The sequence below is a fragment of the Rattus norvegicus genome, chromosome 16 (genome assembly GCF_021556685.1).
Source record: "Rattus norvegicus strain SHRSP/BbbUtx chromosome 16, alternate assembly SHRSP_T2T, whole genome shotgun sequence".
Lineage (NCBI taxonomy): Eukaryota > Metazoa > Chordata > Mammalia > Rodentia > Muridae > Rattus > Rattus norvegicus.
In genome coordinates, this window is record NC_141549.1 from 23,529,498 (window position 1) to 23,557,086 (window position 27,589).

Consider the following 27,589-nt stretch of genomic DNA (forward strand, 5'->3'; position numbering starts at 1 on the left):
CACTGAGCATGGATGTTTGTTAAAATTTATTCTCAGTCTAATAGGTCAGGTCTGCACCTGAAGGGTGCACTGTGCACTCACTGATTTTGGTGAACAGGATTTTATGTGTGAAAAGAACAAATACTTCTCACGCACTTACCAGATGATGCAATCCAGGAGATTGGAACCTTGATCAAGGAGAATCCATGTCTCTGTGACTGCAGTGTCCTGAAAATGACTCATTTCTTCTTCTTTTTCGTGATTAGGCAGGTAGCAGGCCAGTAACAAGAATGAATATATATATCCAATTGAATTAAATTTTTTCAGAAATAAGTGACATCATGAACAGCAGATGACAATTGGAGAAATGGTAAGTTATGGAGTCAGGTCTTCACATGTTATAAAGTTGTAAAGGAAAGGCAGCAGAGCATTGTGAGAAAAACAGTCCAAGGAGATCAATGGACCCAGATGTGTAACCCTGTAGCTATCTGCCCAGGGTTTCAACAGAGGTCAATGTGTTGCATTGTTGAGATGGCAGCTCTGTCCCCCTTTGCACAAAATCAGATGCCACTTAGGCTCATGCACTGCTTCCTCAGGACTTAGCCCTTCCTTTAGGTTAGTTGTCAGTGTTCACAGCCTGCACTAAGCCAACCTTATCAATCAGGCCACTGTTCAGTATTCATTTTAATCTCTCAGAGACTCTCAGTCCACTCCTTTGTAGCTTCCCATCACACATGTGCCTTCTTGCCTTTAGCTGTTTGTATGTAGTGCTTCTAGGTTTCTGGTTTGTGCTGTCTTCACTGTAACCCTCCACCATAGAGCCTATAGTTTGACCAAACACTGACCTCTAACTCCGTCTTTCAGTTAAATCTCTTCCCGATATATACTACATGCACTTAATATGTGAAGGGAGTGTACATTGCCTGTCCCTCTGATTTGTGAGGATATATCATAAAGTTGCTAAATAGAACACCTTGGTGTCACAGACTGTATTGTTTGTCCAAGGTACTTAGCATATGTGTTTTGAATTAAACTGCTTGCCTCTTAATTGTAAGAGTTTCCCATTAAAATGTTCAAAGTGAAAGTCTTGCATTTTAAAATTTTTATTGCATCAGTAGCTTTTTTAGTGTATTTTCAAGGGAAAACAATCTTTAACCCTACTCTTACTTCTCATATTATCAAGTCATGTGTTATTAGTTGGCAAAGAGAAGACAGTTGAAATGTGGCTTCTCTGAATTTTCTTTCTTTCCTTTCCTTCCTCCTTTCTTTCCTTTTTTTCTTTCTTTATTTTTGTAAAACGTTTATTCTGCTCCCTCCACAAGTGGCCATTAATGATGACTTTATGAGCCATTCCAAATACCTGAGATGATGGTGATGCTCCATTCTCGTGTAGGGCGTTTTGAGGAAAACACCCTTATTATATTCATGACTGTCATTACTTTGTCACATCCAGAAGACCTAGTTTCACAGCACGTCTCCCCACATTTTGTCCTTATATCTTTTCTGACTCCCTCTTCCACAACAGTAACTGAGCCTTGGAGGATGTTGTGCTGTTTGATTTTAATGAACTTTCCATAAATCTACATATAATCTGGGAAGACTGAATCAGAGTAGAGGAATCTTCTCCATCACATTGTCTTGAAGGAAGTCTGTGGGTCATTTTCTGTGGTTAAGGTAGAATGTCCCCTGTAATTGTAGGTGGTGATACTAGATGTTGGTACTTCTGGGTGGATGGGCCTCAGTTGTATAAGAAAACAGGTTGAGGGGCTGGGGATTTAGCTCAGTGGTAGAGCGCTTGCCTAGGAAGCGCAAGGCCCTGGGTTCGGTCCCCAGCTCCGGAAAAAAAAAAAAAAAAAAAAAAGAAAACAGGTTGAGCAAATCATGTGAACAAGGCAGTAATCTCTGCCCCTCCCCACTCTCTCTCTCTCTCTCTCTCTCTCTCTCTCTCTCTCTCTGTGTGTGTGTGTGTGTGTGTGTGTGTGTGTTTGTAAGTGACAAAGTCCATATGTAGAGGTGAGAGTGCAATGTCTTAGAATTGGTTTGATCCTCCTACCAAGATTGCAGGTCATCAGGCTTGAATGGAAAATGATCTTAGGTGCTGTGTCATCTCAATGGTTGCTTTCCTACAAATTTCTTCCCATTGACATTCTTTTCATTTAAAAAGCAGAAGCATTTCTAATATTTCTGTCACTTTCTAAGTACATCAAATCTTAGACAATATTAAGGAACACGTAAGGATGTGCAAGTACTTTAGAGGCAGTGCGAGTTTGCTTCACACATGGAAGGCAGCTCTCGAACTGTGAAGACAAGCACAACATTTTAAGGGAAGTAAATAATTTTTAGTACAATAAATAATTGTATAAGACACCAGGGCCTGACACTCAAGTTCCTGATTTTTTTAATTCATTTGTGTCCAGAAGAAGTCAGTGTGTTTTTCCTGCTGTTTGAAATATTTCCAGAAGTTTATGTAAAGGTATAGGCTTATAGCAATTTTTTGTCCAAAATATATAAAGATGTCTAAAATCTCAACAGTAAAAGGTCAGCATGGGCAATGGATTTCAAGACCTTTCTCCAGAGATTTCCAGCTAGATACCTAGCTAGAAGAACATACCAACCAGAAAAGCAACAACTTTTGGTCCAGCCCCTGCTCCAGTTGCTCAGGCCACACATGAATATCGAGCTGCATATCTGCCACACATGTACTGGGAGGCCTGTCTCCAACCCCTGTATGTTCTTTTGCTGGTGGTTCAGATGCTGAGAGCCCAAAGTGTCAAGTTTAGTTAACTCTGCTGGACGGCCTATGGAGTTTCATTCCCCTTGAGGGCTGCAATCCTTCTTCTGAATCTTGTATATGAGTCCTTAAGTTCTACCCAGTGTTTAGCTGTGGATGTCTGCATCTGTCTGAGTAAGCTGTTCAGTGGAGCCTCTCAGAGGACAGCCATGCTAAACACTTGTCTGTAATTGTTATAATTGTTATAAAATACTCTGTTATAGAGTATTATGAAATGTCAAGGATTGGTGCTTGCCCACAGATGGGTATCAAGTTTGGCTAGTATCCCTCAGTCTCCACTCTGTCATCAATTGCTGATTTTTTCTTTCAGTTTGTTTATATGGCAGATGACTTGTTGAGTGTTTGTAACTGAACCATCCCTGCTTTCCTGGTATAAAACCTACTTTGCAAGTATTTTCTGTAGTTGTTTTGAAGAGACTTCGATAGCTCAGTTCACAGAGCACTGGAGTGTAGTTGACACATACATTTCACAAATACTCTTATAAGTTTCTCATTTATATATAACATATAGTATAATAAAATGATATATATATATTCATATGCTGAGTGTGTAGGTCAGTGGTGGAGCACTTGTATGGCACATGTGAGACTGTAAAGGAACTGAGAAATAGCAACCTTCTATATTACTGTTGGAACTATAAATATAAAATGGTTCAGCCTCAAGCAGCTGAATGTGCACAGAACTTACAAATGACAAAAGGGAGGAACCCCAAGAAGTATAGCATGATGAATAGGTAAACAAAGTGTGGCATATCAATACAATGGACTAGTATCTAGCAATGACAAGAGGTATTCATAATAATCCTAAAACATGAAAACACATTACAATCCGTAAACTCAGTGAAAATAGCATTTTTAATGACCAAAAAGCTTTATTTTTATATTAGATCATTAATTTCTATTAAATACCTAGAATGAACTGGTTGGTGGTGACATATGCCTTTAATCCCAGCACTCAAGAGGCTGAGACATGTAGTTCTCCATGAGTTTAAAGCCAGCCTGGTCTACAGAGTTAGGTATCGGACAGCCAGGGATGCTACACACACACACACACACACACACACACACACACACACACACACGGACATACACGCACTCACACAATCAATCAATCAATCAATCAATCAATCAAACAAAACCTCAAAAACAAGACAACAAAAAGAAATCAATCAATTAAACACAACAACTGCAGCAGCAGCAGCAGCAGCAGCAACAACAGCAACAACAAACACTAACAGAATGAGAAACGTAAAGCAGAAGTTAGATTGGGTACCAGCTTGTTTCCTCATTAATCAAAGGGCCCCTCAGAAAACCATTCATATTATGGGCTATTGCAATGGCATTGGAGCTGTACACAACCTGGTTTTAAGGTTCTATATTTGAAGGTCATACTTCTATCATCAAAGAGGGATAGTTGGAACTGGTGCCTAAAAAGTTGATAGGGGGTAGGCTGTGGAGTAAAAAAGAGTAACTTGTAATGGCCCAGGGTTTCCTGTCAAAGATGAGAATGTTTTTAAAACAATAGGGTAATGGGAGCATGACTTTAATAAAGTACTAAGAAACCACTACTACATTGTATGCTTGTAAGTAATGAACTTAGCACATAAGTTTACTACATACCTGTGAACCTATTATTATTGAAACATTATGCTTATTTCCTATGTGTGAAAGTTTTGCCTATGTGTCTGTCGGTGCACTACATGCATGTCTGGGCCTGTGAAGATATAAGAGGGGTCTAGATCACCTGGAATTAGATTTGAAGATGCTTTTGGGCTTCCACATAGTTGTCATTGTAGGTTGCAGGGTTTGTAGGTGACAGATATTGAGGATTACCTTTGCCCTCCAGTAGCAGACAGGGTACCTTCCAGTATTATGAACTCTGGTTAGTAGGGTGAAGAGTCTAGCTAGACCCCGGCTCAACCTCTCCCACTGTGATGACAGAAGTGTTACCATCAGAAATCAGTCCTGAACATCAGATTGTGTAGACCAACCAATAGTCTTGACACAAGCCTGTGACAGTTGAGGCTTCCTATAGGACCCTATGGTTAATGACTCAGCAGTTTGTTACCCATTCCTGTTACTGGAGGTGAAATTGTGTGACACAAGATGTCTAGGTGGAGCCTTGTGTCCTCTGTTAGTTTTTGGCTCCGTATGTATTCCCTTGGCGCATGCATGCATATATATATAAAAATATATATGTGTATATATATGTATTTATATATGTATTTTTTTCATTTGTTTTTTTAACTTGGTGACAAATATTAAACTGTTATACTTGGCACTTTTTGCTTTTGTTCGCTGAGAGAAATGTAGAATAAACCCACAGTGTTTTTGGAATAGGTGAATGATTGCCTTTTAAGGTGACTGGCATTGACAGTAGTGGAAAAATAAATAACCCCAAAATAACATACATGTATTAATAAATCATGTCAGGGAGAAAAGTACTGAGACAGAGGTCACAGAGACCTCTCCGTGATGAAAAGAGAAGTGGCCTCGATCCTGGACATGCTTGGGGCGTTTACCTCCCTGGCCGTTTTGAGACTGTCCATTCTAACCAGTGCTGGAGGACTCCTCCCCCGATCCATGTACTTCCGCTTCCTGGAGCTGTTGTGGGCCTTCACCAAGATGGCGGATGTGAGACTTGCTCCGTCTAGGCTGTCCAGTGTGGGTGAACCCCACATCAGCGGACTTCCAGAACACGCCCTATCCTTAAAGGCTTTGTGGTCTCTCGGGGCTGTCTGTCAGAACCAACAACTGCAGGATGGAGCTGCGGTCATCTCCACAAGGACTTCATCTGCTCAAGAGGTAAAGGGGCAGCGCGCAAGTCTGGAGTTTAGGAAGGAAGGATTTGGCCTGTGATACACAAGGAGCAAAGGCAGCCCTCACATACGTCCCTGTTTTCCTGCCTCATTACAAACAGCTCTGTGGCATCACATAAATCAGTCAGCAACCTTTCTACAAGGGCTCACAGAAGACATCTGAAGCAGATGACACCGTCTCTGGCAAGGTAACTTACTACTTCTGAGATAGAATCTCACTTTGTGGGCAGCCTGGTCTACAGAGAAACCCTGGCTCAAAACACCAAACCAAAGCAAAACCCCAAAAACATTAACAGAGCCCAGGCAATCTCACAAGTCTCTGCAGCACCATTTGCCAAACAGCAAGTCAAGGCGTTCTGCTGCTCTCCCTAGCTGCTTGTCTTTCTTCAGGATCCCTAAGCATCCTTTTCATGATGGGTACCAGGTGACCCATGATTTGAAGACAGAGCCCAAGCCTGGGGACTCCTGAGTCTATACCTGCTGAAAGCTCTTAGTCATATGAGACCTCCACCCTGTGTGACAGCAGGTCCTAGGCCTTAATGAAACTACCTCATTTTATTTTTATGTATAACTTAAGTTGTGTAAACATACAAAAAGGCACACAGATACAGACACACATGCACGCGGGCAAACACACACACACACACACACACACACACACACACACACACACACACACACAATCGTTTTACCTCTGTGTATTTTCTGTGTACCATATGTGGTAGAACCTGGTGCTGGTTCCCCTGGGGCTGCAGCTATAAACAGTTGTGAGCTGCCCTGTGTGTCCTAGCAATCAGAACTGAGTGTTATTCAAACCAAAACTAGAGCTGGTCACTGCCATGCCCCCATGTAGATTTTCTTTTTGTTTTTCCTGTTTTTGTTCTTTTTGTTCTTTTTTCTTTTTTCTTAGATATTTTATGTATTTACATTTCAAATGTTATCCCCATCCCCCCTCCATAACCCCTGATTCTATGAAGACTTTATTAATATATAGAGCATTAATTATAATAGACAACACTCGAAAATTTATCATAAGACAAATTGTCAACTTTAGGGCAATATCAATAATGAATATTAGATCAACATTACCTGTTTGCTAATGGATAAAAGACATTTTGAACAGGAACTGTGACCATGTCCCCTTCACAGAAGGTGAGTGAGGACCTTCTGTTCTGTTGATTTTGCACTGATATACATGTGAAGGTTAGAGATTGCCATTGTCTTTCTCTCACTTTCCAGTGCCCCACACATGTGGAGCTAAGTGTGTAGTGGTCAGAGGACAGAGCCAACTGACGGTTCTGTTCTGGCTTCTGAGGACTGAACTCAGGCCATCAGGCCTCCCTGTGGGTTCCACCCCTGGTCCCTCTGTTCTGGAGAGAAACCTCACCCAGCCACACCCTCGTGTGATTGATTTACTATCTTGGAGCACATTGCTATTCACACTTGCAGGCAAGTAAGCCTTGGGGCTCCCCTTATCCCCACATCTACAGTCAGGTTTTCAGGGCAAATGTTTTACCAAGTGAGGTTTACCAACCGCAAAAGCGCTTCATTATTTTTCTGCGGGGGGGCGATTTTTTCCTTTTCTTTTATTTTCCCGGTCAATATTAAATTGGATGTATCTTATTTACATTTCAATTGTTATTCCCTTTCCCGGTTTCCAGGCCAACATCCCCCGAACCCCTCCTCCTCCTCTTCTATATGGGTGTTCCCCTCCCCATTCTCCCCCCATTACCTCACCCCAAGAATCCCATTATTTAAGGGTCCAGCCTTGGCAGGACCAATGGCTTCCCCTTCCACTGATGACCTTACTAGGCTATTCATTGCTACCTATGCAGTTGGAGTCCAGGGTCAGTCCATGTATAGTCTTTAGGTAGTGGCTTAGTCCCTGGAAGCTCTGGTTGCTTGGCATTGTTGTTCATATGGGGTCTCAAGTCCCTTCAAGCTCTTTCAATCCTTTCTCTGATTCCTTCAACGGGGGTCCCGTTCTCAGTTCAGTGGTTCGCTGCTGGCATCCACTTATGTATTTGCTGTATTCTGGCTGTGTTTCTCAGGAGAGATCTACATCTGGTTCCTGTCAGCCTGCACTTCTTTGCTTCATCCATCTTATCTAGTTTGGTGGCTGTATATGTATGGGCCACATGTGGGGCAGGCTCTGAATGGGTGTTCCTTCTACGTCTATTCTAAACTTAGCCTCCCTATTCTGGGGGTGGGGGGATTTTTATTTGATATTTTTTGTTCCCATTTCAAATGTTATCCCCTTTCCTAGTTTCCCATCCATGAACCGCCTATCACATTGCCCCTCCCCCTCTTCTATTAGGGTGTTTTCCCACCCATCCACTCACCCCTTCCCACCTCCCTGTCTTAGCATTCCCTTACACTGGGAGGTGGAGCCTTGGCAAGACCAAGGGCTTCTCCTCTCATTGGTTCCCAAAAAGGTCATCCTCTGCTACATATGACCTGAAGACATGAGTGTGTCAATGTGTACTTTGTACATGGAGGGACATCTGGGTTCTTTCCAGCTCCAGGCAATTACAAAAAGGGTGCTATGATCATAATTTGAGCATGTGTCTTTGTTATATGTTGGAGCCCCTTTTAGATGTATGCCCAGGATGGGGTATAGCTGGGTCCTCAGGTAGTACTATGCCCAATTTTCTGAGGAACATGCTAAGTAATTTCTAGAGATGTACCAGCTTGCTCTCCCACCTACAAGGAGGAGTGTTCCTCTTTCTCCACATCCTCACCAACATCTGTTGTCACCTGAGATTTTGTTCTTAGTCATTCTACTGGTGTGAGGTGGAATCTCTTCATTTTCTTGATTTACATTTCCCTGATGATTAAGGATATTCAATAGTTCCTTAGGAGTTTCTGGGACATTTGATATTCCTCAGTTTAGAATTCTTTATTTAAGTTTGCACCTCCTCATTTTGTAATAGAGCTATTTGATTCTCTGGAGTCTAAACATAGATTTCTTTGTATACGTTGCATATTAGCCTTCTATCAGATGTAGGAGTCGTAAAGATCTTTTTCTAATCTGTTAGTTTCCATTTTGTCCTAATGACAGTGTCCTTTTCCTTGCATAATCTTTGCAATTTTTTGAGGTCTCATTTTTCGATACTTGAAATTGGAGCCTAAGCTATTGGTGTTCTATTCAGGAAAATTTCCCCAGTGCCCATGTGGTCCAGGCTCTTCCCCAATTTTCCTTTTATTATTTTGAGTGTATCTGCTTCTATGTGGAGATCCTCAATTCACGTGGACTTTAGCTGTGTACAGGGTGACAAGAAAAGTTTGATTTGCATTCTACATGCTGACTGCCAGTTGATTCAACAGCATTTGCTGGAAATGCTGTCTTTTTTCCACTGAATGACTTCAGTGTCTTTGTCAAACATCAAGTGACCAAAGTTGTGTGGGTTCATTTCTCTGTCTCCAATTCTACTCCCTTGATCAACCTGCCTGTCTGTGTACTAAACCATGCAGTTTTTATCACTATTGATATGTAATACAGCCTGACGCCTGGGATGGTGAGTCTCCCAGAAGTTCTTTCATTTTTGAGGACAGTTCTCACTACCCTGGATTTTTTATTATTCCAAATGAATTTGCACATTCCTCTTTCTACCTAAATGAGGAATAGAGTTGGAACTTTCATGGGAATTACATTGAATCTTAGATTGCTTTTGGTCAGATTTCCATTTTTACAATTTTAATCCTGCCAATATGTGAGCATGGGAAATCTTTCCATCTTATGAGATCTTGTTCAAGTTCTTTCTTTAGAAATTTAAAGTTCTTGTCAAAGAGATCATTCACTTGTTTGACTAGAGTCACAGCGAGGTATTTTATATCATTTGTTACTGTTTTGAAGGGTGTCATTTCCCTAATTCCTTTCTGAGCCTGTTTATCCTTTGAATAGAGGAAGGCAGTGGACTTTAGTGCTAATTCTTCAAGGTTTTCTCCATTTAGTTTGATATTGGCCACTGGTTTGCTCTATATTGTTTTTACTATGTTTAGGTATGGGCCTTGAATTCCTGATCAATCCAAGAATTTTAAAATGAAGGCTAGCCCTCACTTTTTACTTTACATACATTATAGTTTTTATTGGATGGAAGATTACTTAGATTTGTGTTGACTGTTGTAATTTAACATGCTCCACAGACATTGTTGTCAATTTCGAATCATTCACTAACTGTGAGCAGTTACTGGACTAATTAAAGTTCTCTAAGTGCCAGGAGCCATGTGGAGCTAGACAGGTTTAGTGTGTCAAGAGGGTCAGCTAGAAGCCCTGTTGGAGGCTTCCAGCCTATCCTACAGTGCCCGTATTCAAAACAAACAAAGAAAGCAAAATCTCATAAATGAGTTAGTCAGTAAATAAATAGTGTGATACCTAGAAAAGCAACACACGGGTGTCAAGCTTCTCTTTGGTTGCTGGTTTAGTCTTTGGGAGCCCTGGAGGGTCTGAATGGTTGATGTTGTAATTAATCTTATGGGGTTGAAACCCCTTCAGCTCCTCCAGTCCGTTTTCTTTTTCTTCTTCTTCTTCTTCTTCTTCTTCTTCTTCTTCTTCTTCTTCTTCTTCTTCTTCTTCTTCTTCTTCTTCTTCTTCTTCTTCTCTTTTTTGATGGGATATATTTCTTAATTTACATTTTAGATGTACATTCCTTTCCCATTTTCCTATCCATAAGCCTCCTATCCCCTCCTCCTTCACCATAACTGAGGCCCTCCCATTCATTCTCCCGTTCTACACCCCCAGACATTCCCCCGCTCTGGGGTCCAACCTTGGCAGGACCAAGGACTTCCCCTTCCACTGGTGCCTAAGAAATGATATTCCAACTCTGCAACATATGCATTTGGAGTCCTGGGTCAGTCCATGTATGGTCTTTGGGTAGTGGTTTAGTCCCTGGAAGCTCTGGATGGTAGGCCTTGGTATTCTTATGGGGTGGCAAGAACCTTCAGATCTTTCAATTCCTTCTGGAATTTCCCCAAGGGAGTCCCGTTTTCAGTTGAGTGGGTTGGTGCTAGTGTTTACCTATGTATTTGACATGCTCTGGTTGTGTCTGTAGGAGAGACCTATATCTGGTTCCTGTCAGCATGCTCTTCTTAGCTTCATCAATCTTACCTAGTTTTGGTGGATACACACACACACACACACACACACACACACACACACACACACACAAATTAAAAGGTGAGGAATATCGAATGGGCGAGAAGCACCTTAGGAAATGTTCAATATTCTTAGACATCAGGGAAATGCAAATCAAAAAATCCCTGAGATTCCACCTCACACCAGTCAGAAAGGCTAGGATAAAAATCTCATGTGACAGCAGATGCTGGTGAGGATGTGGAGAAAGAGGAACACTCCTCCATTGTTGGTGGAATTGCAAACTGGTATAACCACTTTGGAAATCAGTCTGGAGGTTCCTCAGAAAATTGGACGTTGCATTACCTAAGGACCCAGCTATACCTCTCCTGGGCGTAGACCCAAATGATGCTCCAACATGCAACAAGAAAACATGCTCCATTATTTTCATAGCAACCTTATTTATAATAGCCAGAAACTGGAAAGGATTCAGATGCCTTCAACAGAGAAATTGATTCAGAAAATGTGGTACATCTACACAATGGAGTACTACTCAACTATCAAAAACAATGACTTCATGAAACTCAGAGGCAAATGGAAAGAACTAGAAAATATCAACCTGAGTGAGTTAACCCATTCACAGGAAAACACACATGTTGTACACTCAGTGATTATTGTATGTTAGCCCAAAAGCTCAAATTACCCTAGATGCAATCCCCAGACCCCATGAAGCTCAAGAAGAAGGATGAGCAAAATGCAGACGCTTGCAATCCTTAAAATGGGGGGAAAAAGTATTCATAGGAGGGGATATGGAGGCAATCTTTACAACAGACACTCAAGGAATGGCCGTTCAGAGCCTGCCCCACATTTTTAAATAGTGTTATTTGGCTCTCTGGAGCCTAAGTTCTTGAGTTCATCTATTTTTGATACTAGCCTTGTGTCGGATGTAGTATTGGTAAAGATTTTTTCCCAATTTATAGGTTGCTGTTTTGTCCTAATGACAGTGTACATTGCCTTACAGAAGCTTTGCAGTTTTATAAGGTCCCATGTCTTGATTCTTGATCTTAGAGCATAAGCCATTGGCATTTTTTCAGGAAATTTTTCTCAGTCCCTACATGTTTGACACAGTTCCCCACTATTTATTCTATAACTTCCAGTGTATGTGGTTTGATGTGGTGGTCCTTGATCCATGTGGACTTAAGCTTTGTACAGGGTGATAAGAATGGATCATCTGCATTCTTCTACAGGCTGACCACCAGTTGAACCAGCACCATTTGCTGAAAATGCTCTTTTTTCCACTGGATGGTTTTGGCTCCTTTGTCAAAAATCAAGTGACCATAGGTGTATGGGTTCATTTCTGCATCTTCACTTCTATTGCACTTGTCTGTCTGTCTCTGTACCAATAGCATGCAGTTTTTTTTATCACTATTGCTCTGTATTACTGCTTGAGTTCAGGGATAGTGATTCCCCTGGAAGTGATTTCATTTTTGAGGATAGTTTTAGCTATCCTGGGTTTTTTGTTATTCCAGATGAATTTGCAAATTGTCTAACTCTCTGGAGAATTGGATTGGTATTTTGATGGGGATTGCGTTGAATCTGTAGATCGCTTTTGGTAAAATGGCCATTTTTACTATATTAATCCTGCCAATCCATGAGCATGGGAGATCTTTCCATCTTCTGAGGTCTTCTTCAATTTCTTTCTTCAGAGGCTTAAAGTTATTATCATACAGATCTTTCACTTGCTTGGCTAGAGTCACACCGAGGTATTTTTTATTATTTGGGACTATTAGGAAGGGTGTCATTTCCCTATTTCTTTCTTGGCTTGTTTCTCTTTTGTGTAGAGGAAGGCTACTGATTTATTTGAGTAATTTTAGATCCAGCCACTTTGCATAAGGTGTTTATCAGTTTTAGTAATTCTCTGGTGGGACTTTTGGGTTCACTTAGATATACTATCATATCATCTGCAAATAGTGATATTTTGACTTCCACTTTTCCAATCTTTATCCCTTCGATCTCCTTTTGTTGTCTGATTGCTCTGGCTAGAACTTCAAGAACTATATTGAATAAGTAGGGAGAGAGTGGGTAACCTTGTGTAGTCCCTGATTTTCGTGGGATTGCTTCAAGTTACTGTCTATTTAGTTTAATGTTAGCAACTGGTTTGCTGTATATGGCTTTTACTATGTTTAGGTATGGGCCTTCAATTCCTATTCTTTCCAGAACTTTGATTATGAAGGGGTGTTGAAATTTTGTCAAATGCTTTCTCAGCATCTAATGAAATGATCATGTGGTTTTGTTCTTTCGGTTTGTTTATATAGTGGATTATGTTGATGGTTTTCTGTATATTAAACCATCCCTGCATGCCTGGGATGAAGCCTACTTGATCATGATGGATGATGGTTTTGATGTGTTCTTTGATTCTGTTTGCCATTTACAAGAATTTTATTGAGTATTTTTGTGTCAATATTCATAAAAGAAATTGGTCTGAACTTCTCTTTCTTCATGGGGTCTTTGTGTGGTTTCTGTATAAGAGTAATTGTAGCTTCATAGAAGGAATTTGGGAGTGCTCCATCTGTTTCTATTTGGGGGAATAATCGGGATAGTATTGCTGTGATATCTTCTATTCTGATAGAATTCTGCACTAAATCCATCTCGTCCTGGGCTCTTTTTGGTTAGGCGACTCTTAATCACTGCTTCTATTTCTTTAGGAGTTACAGGATTGTTTAGATGGTTTATGTGTTCCTCATTTAACATTGGTAAATGGTATTTGTCTAGAAAATTGTCCATTTCCTCCAGATTTTCCAGTTATGCTGAATATAGGCTTTTGTTGGATGATCTAATGATTTTTTTAATTTACTCAGATTTTGCTATGTCTCTCTTTTCATTTATGATTTTTTTTTGATTTGGCTACACTTCTCTGTGATCTCTGGTTAGTCTGTCTAAGTGTTTATCTATCTTGTTGATTTCTCAAAGAAACAGCTCCAGGTTTTGTTGAATCTTTATGTAATCCTTTTTGTTTCTACTTGCTTAATTTTAGCCCGGAGTTTGATTATTTGCTGCCCTCTACAAATACACCACTTGGGTGTATCTGTTTCTTTTGTTCTAGAGCTTTTAGGTGTGCTGTCATGTAGCTGAGTATGCTCTCTCCTGTTTCTTTTGCAGGCACTCAGAGCTATGAGTTTTACTCTTAGCACTGCTTTCATTGTGTCCCTTATATTTCGATATTTTGTATCTTCATATTCATTAAATTCTAAGAAGTCTTTATTTCTTTAATTCTTCCTTGACCAAGTTGTCATTGAGGATAGAGTTGTTCAACTTCCATGAATATGTGAACGTTCTGTCAGTTTGATATTGCACATTGGTTTGCTGTTCCTTGCTTTTATTATGTTTGGATTTGGGCCGTGAATTCCTGATTATTCAAGACTTTTAACATTAAGGGGTGGTGTATTTTGCCCAAGGCTTTTAATGATAATGTATTTTTTAGTTTGTTTATATAGTAGATTATGTTGATTGATATTCATATATTGAATCATCCCTGCGTCTCTGGGCAGAACTCTGCTTTATCATGATGAATGGTTATTTTAAGGCGTTCTTGAAATAGGTTTGTTAGAAATTTATTGAGTATTTTTGCCTCGATATTCATAGGAAAAATTGGTCTGAAGTTCTCTTTCTTTTTTGAGTCTTTGTGTGGTTTAGTTATCAACATAACTGTGGCTTCATGGAATTCCCAGAAGTTAAACTCCTGAGAGAAAAATAACCCTATTAAAAATGGGGTACAGAGGTAAAGAATTCTCAACTGATGAATTTCAAATGTCCAAGCAGCATATAAAGAAGTGTTCAAAATCCTTAGTCATGAGGGAAATGAAACTCAAAATGACCATGAGATTCTACCTCATATCAGTCTGAATGGCAAAGAGTAAAAACTCATGTGACAGCATATGCTGGCCAACATGTGGAAAAAGAGGAACAGCCCTCCATTGCTGTTAGCATTGCAGGCTTGTTCAATCACTCCGGAAATCAGGCTGGAGGTTCTTCAGAAAACTGGACACCGTGCCTCAGAACCAGATATATAACCCTGGGCATATACCTACAAAGATTCCCCAACATTTAACAAGGACACATGATCCACTATGTTCCATAGCAGCCTTATTTATTTATTTATTTATTTATTTATTTATTTATTTATTTTCTTATTTTTAAATTTATTTATTTTTAATTTTTTATTATATGTTTCTTTACTTACATTTCAAAGGTTATTCCCCTTCCTGGTTTCCTGTCCATAAGCCCACATTCCTTCCCCTCCTTCTCCCCTATACAGGTATTCCTCCTATACATCCCCCTCATTGCCCTCCCCCATATTCCCCTGAACTGGCGGTCCAACCGTGGAAAGATCAAGGGCTTTCCCTTCCACTGGTGCCCCAACAAGGCTATTCTCTGCTACATATGCAGCTGGAGACCTGGGTCAGTCCATGTATAGTCTTTAGGTGATGGTTTAGTCCCTGGAGGCTCTGGTTGGTTGGCATTCTTGTTTTTATGGGGTTGCAAGCTCCTTCAAATCTTTCAATACTTCCTCTAATTCTGCCCAACAGGGTCCTCTTCTCAGTTTGGTGGTTTGCTGCTAGCATTGACCTCTGTATTAGACATGCTCTGGATTGTCTCTCAGGAGAGATCTATATCTGGTCCCTTTTTAGCTTCATCAATCTTATCTAGTTTTGGTGGTTGTATATACATGGGCCATATGTGTGTCAGGCTCTGAACAGCCATTTCTTGAGTCGCTGCTCTAAACTTCGCTTCCATATCCCATCACATGAATATTTTCCCCAATTTTAAGAAAATGTAGGAGCATCTGCATTTTGGTCATCCTTCTTCTTGAGCTTCCTGTGGTCTGTAGATTGTGTCTTGGGAAATTGGGTTTTTGACTAATATCCACTTATCAATGAGTGCATACCAAGTGTGTTTTTTGTCATTGAGTAACCTCACTCAGCATGATATTTTCTAGTTCATTCCATTTGCCTATGAATTTCATGAAGTCATTGTTTTTGATAGCTGAGTAATACTTCATTGTGTAGATTTATCACATTTTTTTGAATCCTTTCTTCTGTTGAAGGGCATCTGGGTTCTTTCCGGCTCCTGGCTATTATAAATAAGACTGCTATGAACATAGTGGAGCATGTGTCTTTGTTGTATGTTTGAGCATCTTTTGGGTATGTGCCCAAGGGTGGTAGAGCTGGGTGCTGAGGTAGTGTAATGTCCAATTTTCTGAGGCTGGAGAGCCTGATTTCCAGAGAGGTTGTAGAAGTTTGCAATCCCCCCAACAATGGAGGAGTGTTCCTCTTTCTCCACATCCTCACCAGCGTCTGCTGTCACCTGAGGTTTTTTTTTTTTTTTTTTTTTTTATCTCAGGGCTGTTTGATTTGCATTCACGTGATGACTAAGGATGTTGAACATTTCTTTAGATGCTTTTTGGCCATTTGATAATCCTCAGCTGAGAATGTTTTCTTTAGCTCTGTACCCTATTTTTGATAGAGTGATTTGGCTCTCTGGAGTCTACCTCCCGAGTTCTTTGTATATTTTGGATTGATAATAGCTCTCTATCACATGTAGAATTGGTAAAGATCTTTTCCCAATCTGCTGGTTGCTGTTTTGTCCTAATGACATTGTCTTTTGCTTTACAAAAGCTTTGTAGTTTTATGAGGTCCCATTTGTTGATTCTTGATCTTAGAGCATAAGCCATTTTTGTTTTGTTCAGGAAATTTTCCCCAGTGCCCATGTGTTTGAGACTCTTCTCCAATTTTTCTTCTATCAATTCGAGTGTATCTGGTTTGATGTGGAGGTTCTTGATCCACTTGGATTTAAGCTTTGTACAGGGTGATAAGAATGGATCCATTTCCATTCTTCTATATGCTGACCTCCAGTTGAACCAGCACCATCTGTTGAAAATGCTATCTTTCTTCCATTGGACAGTTTTAGCTCCTTTGTCAAAGATCAAGAGGCTACAGGTGTGTGGTTCATTGCTGGATCGTCAATTCTGTTGCACTGATCTACCTGCCTGTCTCTGTACCAATACCATAAAGTTTTGAAGATTATTGCTCTGTAATACTGCTTGAAGTCAGGGATGGTGATTCCCCCAGAATTTCTTTTATTGTTGAGTACAGTTTTCGCCATCCTGGGGTTTTGTTATTCCAAATGAATTTGCAAATTGCTCTCTCTATCTCTATAAAGAATTGAGCAGGAAATTTGATGGGGATTGCATTGACCTGTAGATTGATTTTGGCAAAATGGCCAACTTTAGCATATTAATCCTGCTAATCCTTGAGCATGGAAGATCTTGTCATCTTCTGAGATCTTCTTCAATTTCTTCAGAGATTTGAAATTCTTGTCATACAGATCTCTCACTTGCTTGGTTAACATCACACCAAGGCATTTTATGTTATTTGGGACTATTGTTAAGGGAGCCATTCCCTAATTTCTCTCTCAGCCTGTTTATCCTTTGGGTAGAGTAAGGCTACTGATTTGTTTGAGTTAATTTTACACCCCGGCACTTTGCTGAAGTTGTTTATCAGGTTAAGGAGTTCTCTGGTGGATCTTTTGTGTTCGCTTAAGTACACTATCATATCATCTGCAAATAGTGATATTTTGATTTCTTCCCTTCCAATTTGTATCCCTTTGACCTGCTTTTGCTGTCTGATTGCTCTGACTAGGATTTCCGGTACTATATAGAATAAGTAGTGAGAGCATGGGCAGCCTTGTGTAGTCCCTGATTTTAGTGGGATGGCTTCAAGTTTCTCTCCATTTAGTTTGATGTTAGCTACTGGTTTGCTGTATGTTGCTTTTACTATGTTTAGATATGGGCCTTGAATTCCTGATCTTTCCAGGACTTTTATAATGAAGGAGTGTGGAATTTTGTCAAATGCTTTCTCAGTTTTTAATGAAATGACCATGTGCTTCTTATCTTTGAATTTGTTTATATAGTGGGTTACATTGATGGTTTTCCGTATATTAAACCATCCCTGCATGCCTGGGATGAAGCCTACTTGATGCTGATGGATGTTTTCTTAGATTTAGTTTGCAAGAGTTTTATTGAGTTTTTGTAGTTTTATGAGATCCCATTTGTCCATTCTTGATCTTAGAGTATAAGCCATTGGTGTTTTGTTCAGGAAATCTTCTCCAGTGCCCATGTGTTCAAGACGCTTCCCCACTTTTTCTTCTATTAGTTTGAGTGTATCTGGTTTGATGTGGAGGTCCTTGATCCACTTGGACTTAAGTTTTGTACAGGGTGATTAGCATGGATTGATCTGCATTCTTCTACATGCTGATGTCCAGTTGAACCTGTACCATTAGTTAAAAAATGCTTTTTTCCATTGTATGGTTTTGGCTCCTTTGTCAAAAATCAAGTGACCATATGTGTGTGGCTTCATTTCTGGGTCTTCAATTCTATTCCTCTGGTCTATCTGTCTGTCTCTGTACCAATACCATACAGTTTTTATCATTATTGCTCTGTAATACTGCTTGAGTTCACGAAAGTGATTCCCCTGGAAGTCCTTTTATTGTTGAGGATAGTTTTAGCTATCCTGGGTTTTTTGTAATTCCAGATGAATTTGCAAATTGTTCTGTCTAACTCTCTGAAGTATTGGATTGGTATTTTAATGGGGATTGCATTGAATCTGTAGATTGCTTTTGGTAAAATGGCCATTTTTACTATATTAATCCTGCCAATCCATGAGCCTGGGAGATCTTTCCATCTTCTGAGGTCTTCTTCAATTCCTTTCTTCAGAGGCTAGAAGTTCTTATCATACACTTATAAAAGTTCTTATCTTTTCACTTGCTTGGTTAAAGTCACACCAAGTTATTTTATATCATTTGGGACTATTTTGAAGGGTATCATTTCCCTAATTTCTTTCTTGGCTTGTATCTCTTTTGTGTTAGAGGAAGGCTATTGATTTATTCGAGTTAAATTTATACCCAGTCACTTTTCTGAAGGTGTTTATTAGGTTTAGTAGTTGTCTGATGGAACTTTTGGGATCACTTAAATATACAATCTTATCGTGTGCAAGTAGTGATATTTTGACTTCTTCCTTTCCAATCCGTATCCCGTTGATATTATTTTCTTGTCTGATTGCTCTGGGTAGAACTTCAAGAACTATATTGAAGAAGTAGGGAAAGAGTGGCCAGCCTTGTCTAGTCCCTGATTTTAGTGGGATTGCTTCATGTTTATTTCCGTTTAGTTTAATATTAGCTACTGGTTTGGTATATATGAATTTTACTATGTTTAGATATGGGCCTTGAATTTCTCTTCTTTCCAGGTCTCTTATCATGAAGGGGTGTTGAATTTTGTCAAATTCTTTCTCAACATCTAATGAAATGATCATGTGGTTTTTATCTTTCAATTTGTTTATATAGTGGATTACGGTGATGGTTTTTCGTATATTAAACCATCCCTGCATTTCTGTGATGAAGCTGATTTGATCATGATGGATGATTGTTTTGATGTGCTCTTGGATTTGGTTTTCAAGAATTTTATTAAGTATCTTTGTGTCAATATTTGTAAGGGAAATTGATCTGAAGTTCTCTTTCTTTGTTGGGTCTTTGTGTGGTTTAGGTATAATAGTAATTCTGTCTTCACAGAAGGAATTCGGTAGCGCTACGTCTGTTTCAAATTTCTGGAATATTTGGATAGTATTGGTATGAGGTCTTCTATGAAGGTCTGATAGAATTCTGCACTAAACCCGTCTGGACCTGGGCTCTTTTTGGTTGGGAGACTTTTAATGACTGCTTCTACTACTTTAGAAGTTATGGGGTTGTTTCAATGGTTTATTTGTTCCTGATTGAACTTTGGTAACTGGTATCTGTCTAGGAAATTGTCCATTACGTGCAGATTTTCAAGTTTTGTTGAATGTAGGATTTTGTAGTAAGATCTGACGATTTTTTGAATTTCCTCTGATTCTGTTGTTATGTTTCCCTTTTCATTTCTGATTTTGTTAATTTGGACACACTCTCTGTGTCCTCTTGTTAGTGTGGCTAAGGGTTTATCTATCTTGTTCATTTTCTCAAAGAACCAGCTTTTGGCTCTGTTGATTCTTTGTATAGTCCTTTTTGTTTCTACTTGGCTGATTTCAGCTCTGAGTTTCATTATTTCCTGCGTTCTACTCCTCCTGGGTGTATTTGCTCCTTTTTGTTCTAGAGCTTTTAGGTGTGCTGTCAAGCTGTTGACCTATGCTCTCTCCTGTGTCTTTCTGCAGGCACTCAGAGCTATGAGTTTTCCTCTTAGCACAACTTTCGTTTTGTCCCATAAGTTTGGGTATGTTGTACCCTCATTTTCATTAAATTCTAAGAAGTCTTTAATTTCTTTATTTCTTCCTTTTCTAGGATATCATTGAGTAGAGCATTGCTCATCTTTAATTTCTTTCTTCAGAAGCTTGAAGTTCTTATCATACAGATCTTTCTCTTGCTTGGTTAAAGTCACACCGAGTTATTTTATATCAATTCGGACTATTATGAAGGGTGTCATTTCCCTAATTTCTTTCTCGGCTTATTTCTTTTTTGTATAGAGGAAGGCTACGGATTTCTTTGAGTTAATTTCATACCCAGCCACTTTGCTGGAGGTGTTTGTGTATTTTATGTATTTACATTTTAAATGTTATCCCCTTCTTTGCCTCTCCCATTCCTCTCTACAACCCCTGATTCTATGAAGACTTTCTTAATATATAGAGCATTAATGTTAATAGACAGTACTGGAAAATTAATCATAAGACAAATTGTCAACTTTGGGACAAAAATATCAATAATGAATATTAGATCAATATTACCTGTTTGCTAATGGATAAAAGACATATTGAACAGGAACTGTGACCATGCCCCCTCACAGAAGGTGAGTGAGGACCTTCTGTACTGTTGATTTTGCACTGATATACATGTGACGGCCAGAGATTGCCATTGACTTCCTCTCACTTTCCACACACGTGGAGCTAAGTGTGTAGTGGTCAGAGGGCAGAGCCAACTGACGGTTCTGTTCTACCACATTGTGGCTTCTGAGGACTGAACTCAGGCCATCAGGCCGCCCTGTGGGTTCCACCTCTAGTCCCTCTGTTCTGGAGACAAACTTTACTCTCCCACGTTCCTGGTGTTATTGATTTACTATCTTGGAGCACATTGATACTCACACTTGCAGGCAAGTAAGCTTTGGGGCTCCCCTTATCCCCACATCTACAGTCAGTTTCTCAGGGCAAATGTTTTACCAAATGAGTTTTACCTGCCACCACAGCCCTTCATTTTTTTGGGAGGGGTTTGTTTAATTTTTTTTATTTCCATTTCAAATGTTATCTTCTTTCCTGGTTTCCCATCCATGTACAGCCTATCACATCGCCCCTTCCCAATTTCTATGTGGGTTTTCCCCCACCCATCTACTCACCTCTTCCCACCTCACTGCTTTACCATTTTCTTACACTGGGGGATAGAGCCTTGGCAAGACCAAGGGCTTCTCCTCCAATTAGTTCCCAACAAGGCCATCCTCTGCTACATATGCACCTGAGGCCATGGGTCAGCCAATGTGTACTCTGTAGATGGAGGGACATCTGAATTCTTTCCAGCTCCTGGCATTTACTAATAAGGGTTCTATGAACATAATGGAGCATATTTCCTTGCTATATTTTGGAGCCCCTTTTGGGTATATGCCCACTAGGGGGTATAGCTGGGTCCTCAGGTAGTACTATGTCCAATTTTCTGAGGAACTTACAAACTAATTTCCAGAATTATTTTGCCAGCTTGCTCTCCCACATACAGTGGAGGAGTGTTCCTCTTTCTCCACATCCCCGTCAACATTTGTTGTCACCTTAGATTTTGTCCTTAGTCATTCTGAGTGGTGTGAGGTCAAATCTCAGCATTTTCTTGGTTTGATTTTTGCTGATGATTAAGGATGTTTAATAGTTCCTTAGGAGCTTCAGGGCCATTTGATATTCCTCAGCTTAGAATTCTTTGTTTAGCTCTGTACCTCATTTTGTAGTAGAGTTATTTGATTTTCTGCAGTCTAAACTTCTAGATTTCTTTATATATATATTACATATTACCCTTCTATCAGATATAGGATTGGTAAAGATCTTTGCCCAATCTGTTGTTTTCCATTTTGTCCTAATGACAGTGTCCTTTTCCTTGCATAATCTTTGCAATTTTTTGAGGTCCCATTTGTTGAATCTTGATCTTAAAGCATAAGCTATTGGTGTTCTATTCAGGAAATTTTCCCTAGTGCCCACGTGTTCCAGGGTCTTCCCCAATTTTCCTTTTATTATTTGGAGTGTATCTTCTTCTATGTGGAGATCCTCAATTCTCTTGGATTTTAGCTGTGTACGGGGTGATAAGAAACATTTGATTTGCATTGTCCATGCTGACTGCTGGTTGATCCAGCAACATTTGTTCAAAATGCTATATTTTTTCCAGTGGATGGTTTTAGGTCCTTTGTCAAACATCAAGGGCCCAAAGGTGTGTGGGCTCATTTCTGGGTCTCCACTTCTATTCCATTGATCTGCCTGTCTGAATCTGTACCAAACCATACAGGTTTTATCACTATTGCTATATAATACAGCTTGAGGCCTGGGATGGTGATTCTCCCAGAAATTCTTTTATAGTTGAAGATAGTTTTCACTATCCTGGATTTCTTGTCATTTCAAACGAATTTGCAAATTGCTCTTTCTAACTCTATGAAGAATAGAGTTGAAATTTTCATGGGGATTACATTGAATTTGTAAATTCCCTTTGGTCAGATGGCCATTTTACATTTTTATTCCCGTCAATCCATGAGCATGGGAGATCTTCCCATCTTATGAGATCTTTTTCAAATTCTTTCTTCAGAAACTTGAAGGTCTTGTCAAAGTGATCATTCACTTGCTTGGTTAGAGTAACACCGAGGTAGTTTTTTAACATCTGTTACTATTGTGAAGTGCATTATTTCCCTAATTTCTTTTTGAGCCTGTTTATCCTTTGAATAGAGGAAGGCTACTGATTTTAGTGGTATTTCTTCAAGTTCATCTCCATTTAGTTTGATGTTGGCTACTGGTATGCTGTATATTGTTTTTACTATGTTTAGATTTGGGACTTGAATTCCTGATCTTTCCAAGACTTTTAAAATGAAGGCTAGCCTTCATTCTTTTTTTTTTTACTTTAAATATATTATACCTTTATTAGATACAAGTTTATTTAGATTTGTTTTGACTGTGGCAAACTTAACTAGCTCCAGAGATAATGTTGGCAATTTTGAATCAATCCCTTTCTGTGAGCACACAGTGGCATTACTGAGCTAATTAATGTTCTCTAAATGCCTGGAGCCATCTGGAGCTAGACAGGATTAGTGTCTCAAGAGGGACAGATAAAAGCCCTTTTGGAGGCTTCTATCCTATTCTACAGTGCCTGTATCTAAAACAAACCATGAACAGCAAAATCCCATAAATCAGTTAGTCAGTAAATAGATAATGTGATACCTAGAAAAGCAATACATGAGTATCAAGCTACTCTTTGGTTGGTGTTTTAGTCTCTGGGAACTCTGCGATTCTGGTTGGTTGATAGTGTTGTTCTTCCTGTGGTGTTGAAACCCCTTCAGCTCCTCCAGTCTGTTTCCTCCTCCTCCTCCTCCTCCTCAGGCTGCTGCTGCTGCTGCTTTATTCCCTTTCCTAGTTTCCTCTCCATATGCCCCCGTCCCCTCCCCCTTCCCTATAAGGGTATTCTCCCCCCAAACCCACACCCTTTACAACCTACCCCTATATTCCCCTGCACTGTGGGTCACCCAGGGTAGGACCAAGGGTTTCCCCTTCCACTAGTGTTCAACAAGTCTATTCTCTGATACATATGCAGTTGGAGCCCTGGGTCCATGTATACTCTTTGGGTAGTGGTTTAGTCCCTGGGCATCTCTGACATTGTTGTTCTTATCGGGTTGCAAGCACCTTCAGCTCTTTCAATCCTTTCTCTAATTCCCCAAAAGGGAGTCCTGTTCTAAGTTCAGTAGTTTGCTGTTAGTGTTCACCTCTGCATTTGACATGCTCTGTGTGTCTCTCAGGAGACATCTATATCCGGTCCGTGTCATCACACATTTCTTAGCTTCATCAGTCAAATGTAGTTTTGGTGGCTGTATATGTATGGGCCACATGTGGGGCAGGCTCTGAATGGCTGTTCCTTCAGGCTCTGCTCTAAACTTTGCCTCTATTTCCCTCCTATGGATATTTTTGTTATCCCATTTCAGAAGGAGTGGAAGCATCTGTATTTTATTCATCCTTTGTCATGAGCTTCATGTGGTCTGTGGATTGCATCTAGAGTAATTCGAGGTTTTCGGCTAATATCCACTTATGAATGAGTGCATACCATGTGTGTTTTTCTGTGATTGGGTTACTTCACTCAGGATGATATTTTCTAGTTCATTCCATTTGCCTATGAATTTCATGAAGTCATTGTTTTTGATTGCTGAGTAGTACTCCATTGTGTAGATGTACCTTATTTTCTGAATCCACTCCCCTGTTGAAGGGCATCTGGGTTCTTTCCAGCTTCTGGCTATTATAAATAAGGCTGCTATGAACATAGTGGAGCGTGTTTCCTGGTTGTTTGTTGGGGCATCTATTGGGTATATGCCCAGGAGAGGTGTGGCTGGGTCCTCAGGTAGTGGAAATTTCTCAGGAACCTCCTGGCTGATTTCCAGAGTGGTTGTACCAGTCAGCAATCCTACCAACAATGGAAGAGTTTTCCTCTTTATCCACATCCTGGCCAGCATCTGCTGTCACCTGAGTTTTTTTATCGTATCCATTCTTACTGGTGTGAGTGGAATCTCAGGGTTTTTTGATTTGTACATCCCTGATGACTAAGAATGCTAAACATTTCTATAGGTGCTTCTCAGCCATTTGATATTCCTCAGCTGAGAATTCTTTGTTTAGCTCTGAACCCAAATTTTAATAGGGTTATTTGGCTCTCTGGACTCTAAGTTCTTGGGGTTTTTTTTTTTTTTGTATATTTTTGATATTAGCCCTGCATCAGATGTAATATTGGTAAAGATCTTTTCCAAATCTGTTGGTTGCTGTTCTGTTCTATTGAAAAGTATCCATTGCATTACAGAAGCTTTGCAGTTTTATGAGGTTCCATTTGTCAATTTTTGACCTTAGCACATAAGCCATTGTTGTTTTGTTTAGGAAAATTTCCCCAGTGCCCATGTGTGTGAGTCTATTCTCCAGTTTTTCTTCTATTAGTTCCACTGTATATGTTTTAATGTTGATGTTCTTGATCCACTTGGACTTAAGCTTTGTACAGGGAGATAAGAATTGTTTGATTTGTATCTTTTACATGCTAACCTATTGAATGAGCACCATTTATTGAAAATGCTATCTTTTTACAAATGGATGGTTTTTGTTCTTTGTCAAAGATCAATTGACCAAAGGTGGGTGGGTTCAGGTCTGGGTCTTCAATTATATTTCACTGATCTGTCTAGCTGTCTATGTTACTAAACCATACAGCTTTTTTTTTTTCCACTATTGCTCTGTAATACTGCTTGAGGTCAGGAATGATGATTTCCCCAGAAGTTCTTTTATCATTGAGTATAGGTTTTGCTATCCTGGGTTTTTTTTATTCCAAATGAATTAGTAAATTGCTCTTTCTATGTCTGAAGAATTGAGTTGGATTTTTGATGGGGATTGCAGTGAATCTGTAGATTGCTTTTGGCAAAATGGCCACTTTTACTATATTAATCCTGCTAATCCATGAGAATGTGAGGCCGTTCCATCTTCTGATATCTTCTTCAATGTCTTTTCAGAGACTTGAAGTTCTTGCTATATAGATCTTTCACTTATTTCGTTAAAGTCACACTGAGGTATTTTATATTATTGTGACTATTGTGAAGGGTGTCATTTCCCTAATTTTACTCAGCCTGTTTTTCCTTTGAGTGGAGGAAGGCTACTAATTTTTTTTTGAGTCATTTTGTACCCAAAAATTTGCTGAAGTTAATATCAGGTTTTGTAATTCTCTGGTGGACCTTTTGGCGTCACTTAAATATACTTAATATATCCTATCTACACTTAAATATATCCTATCGTTGGCAAATAGCCATATTGTGACATCTTCCCTCCCACTTTGTATCCCTTGTCCTCCTTTTGTTGTCTGACTGCTCTGGCTCGGAATTCCAGGGCTGTATTGAATAAGTAGTTACAGTGCAGGCAGCCTTATCTAGTCCCTGATTTTAGTGGGATTTCATCAAGTTCCTCTCCATTTAGTATGATGTTAGTTACTGGTTCACTGTATATTGTTTTTACTATGTTTAGTTATGGGTTTTGATTTCCTGATCTTTCCAGGACTTTTTTTTTGTTGTTGTTTTCTCTTTATTACAAAATATAACATTTATGCAATGAAATATTGTACCTGAGCCATACCTTTTACATAATAAAGTATAAAATGTATGTGCTACTGAAAAAGATGAGTTCATTATCATATAATGGATAGAAGTTATATAATAATTATAAGATAAAACCATTAAATACACATATACTTTATAGTAGAGAAAACAATCTTTGAATTTTAGAAATGGTCCAGGGGTTAGAAACTTGTTGAAGTCAAATTTTTTTCATTAATTTGAGTATTTCTTATTTACATCTCGAGTGTTATTTCCTTTCCCGGTTTCAGGGCAAACATCCCCCTAATCCCTCCCCCTCCCCTTCGTTATGGGTGTTCCCCTCCCCATCCTCCCCCCATTGCTGCCCTCCTCCCAACAATCACCTTCACTGGGGGTTCAGTCTTAGCAGGACCCAGGGCTTCCCCTTACACTGGTGCTCTTACTAGGATATTCATTGCTTCCTATGAGGTCAGAGTCCAGGGTCAGTCCATGTATAGTCTTTAGGTAGTAGCTTAGACCCTGGAAGATCTGGTTGCTTGGCAGTGTTGTTCATAAGGGGTTTTGAGCCCCTTCGAGCTCTTCCAGTTCTTTCTCTGATTCCTTCAATGGGGTCCTATTCTCAGTGCAGTGGTTTGCTGCTGGCATTCGCCTATGTATTTGCTGTACTCTGGCTGTGTCTCTCAGGAGAGATCTACATCCGGCTCCTGTCAGCCTGCCCTTCATTGCTTCATCCATCTTGTCTAATTGGGTGGCTGTATATGTATGGGCCACATGTGGTCCAGGCTCTGAATGGGTGTTCCTTCAGTCTCTGTTTTAATCTTTGCCTCTCCCTTCCGTGCCAAGGGTATTCTCATTCCACATTTAAAGAAGGAGTGAAGCATTCACGTTTTAATCATCCGTCTTGAGTTTCCTTTGTTCTAGGCATCTAGGGTAATTCAAGCATTTGGGCTAATAGCCACTTGTCAATGAGTGCATACCATGTGTGTTTTTCTGTGATTGGGTTACCTCACTCAGGATGATATTTTCCAGTTCCAACCATTTGCCTACGAATTTCATAAAGTCATTGTTTTTGATAGCTGAGTAATATTCCATTGTGTAGATGTACCACATTTTCTGTATCCATTCTTCTGTTGAAGGGCATCTGGGTTCTTTCCAGCTTCTGGCTGTTATAAATAAGGCTGCTATGAACATAGTGGAGCACATGTCTTTTTTATATGTTGGGGTATCTTATGGGTATATGCCCAAGAGATATAGCTGGATCCTCAGGCAGTTCAATGTCCAATTTTCTGAGTAACCTCCAGACTGATATCCAGAATGGTTGTACCAGTCTGCAACCCCACCAACAATGGAGGAGTGTTCCTCTTTCTCCACATCCTCTCCAGAATCTGCTGTAACCTGAGTTTTTGATCTTTGATCTTAGCCATTCTCACTGGTGTGAGGTGAAATCTCAGGGTTGTTTTGATTTGCATTTCCCTTATGACTAAAGATGTTGAACATTTCTTTTGGTGTTTCTCAGCTATTCGGCATTCCTCAGCTGTGAATTCTTTGTTTAGCTCTGAACCCCATTTTTTAATAGGGTTATTTGT

The 27,589-nt window shown here is 39.7% G+C and overlaps 1 protein-coding gene across 2 annotated transcripts in view; it reads left to right on the forward strand.

The window, feature by feature from the left end:
* The first annotated feature begins 5,368 nt into the window (after positions 1-5,368).
* LOC148000474 (uncharacterized) overlaps positions 5,369-27,589 on the forward strand; it is a 78,444-nt gene continuing 56,223 nt past the window's right edge. For both annotated transcript variants that reach the window (XM_087589378.1, XM_087589379.1), the window contains exon 1: positions 5,369-5,777. In XM_087589378.1, the coding sequence (XP_087445504.1) occupies positions 5,758-5,777 (20 nt within the window). In that variant the 5' untranslated portion in view covers positions 5,369-5,757. The remainder of the gene's footprint in view (positions 5,778-27,589) is intronic.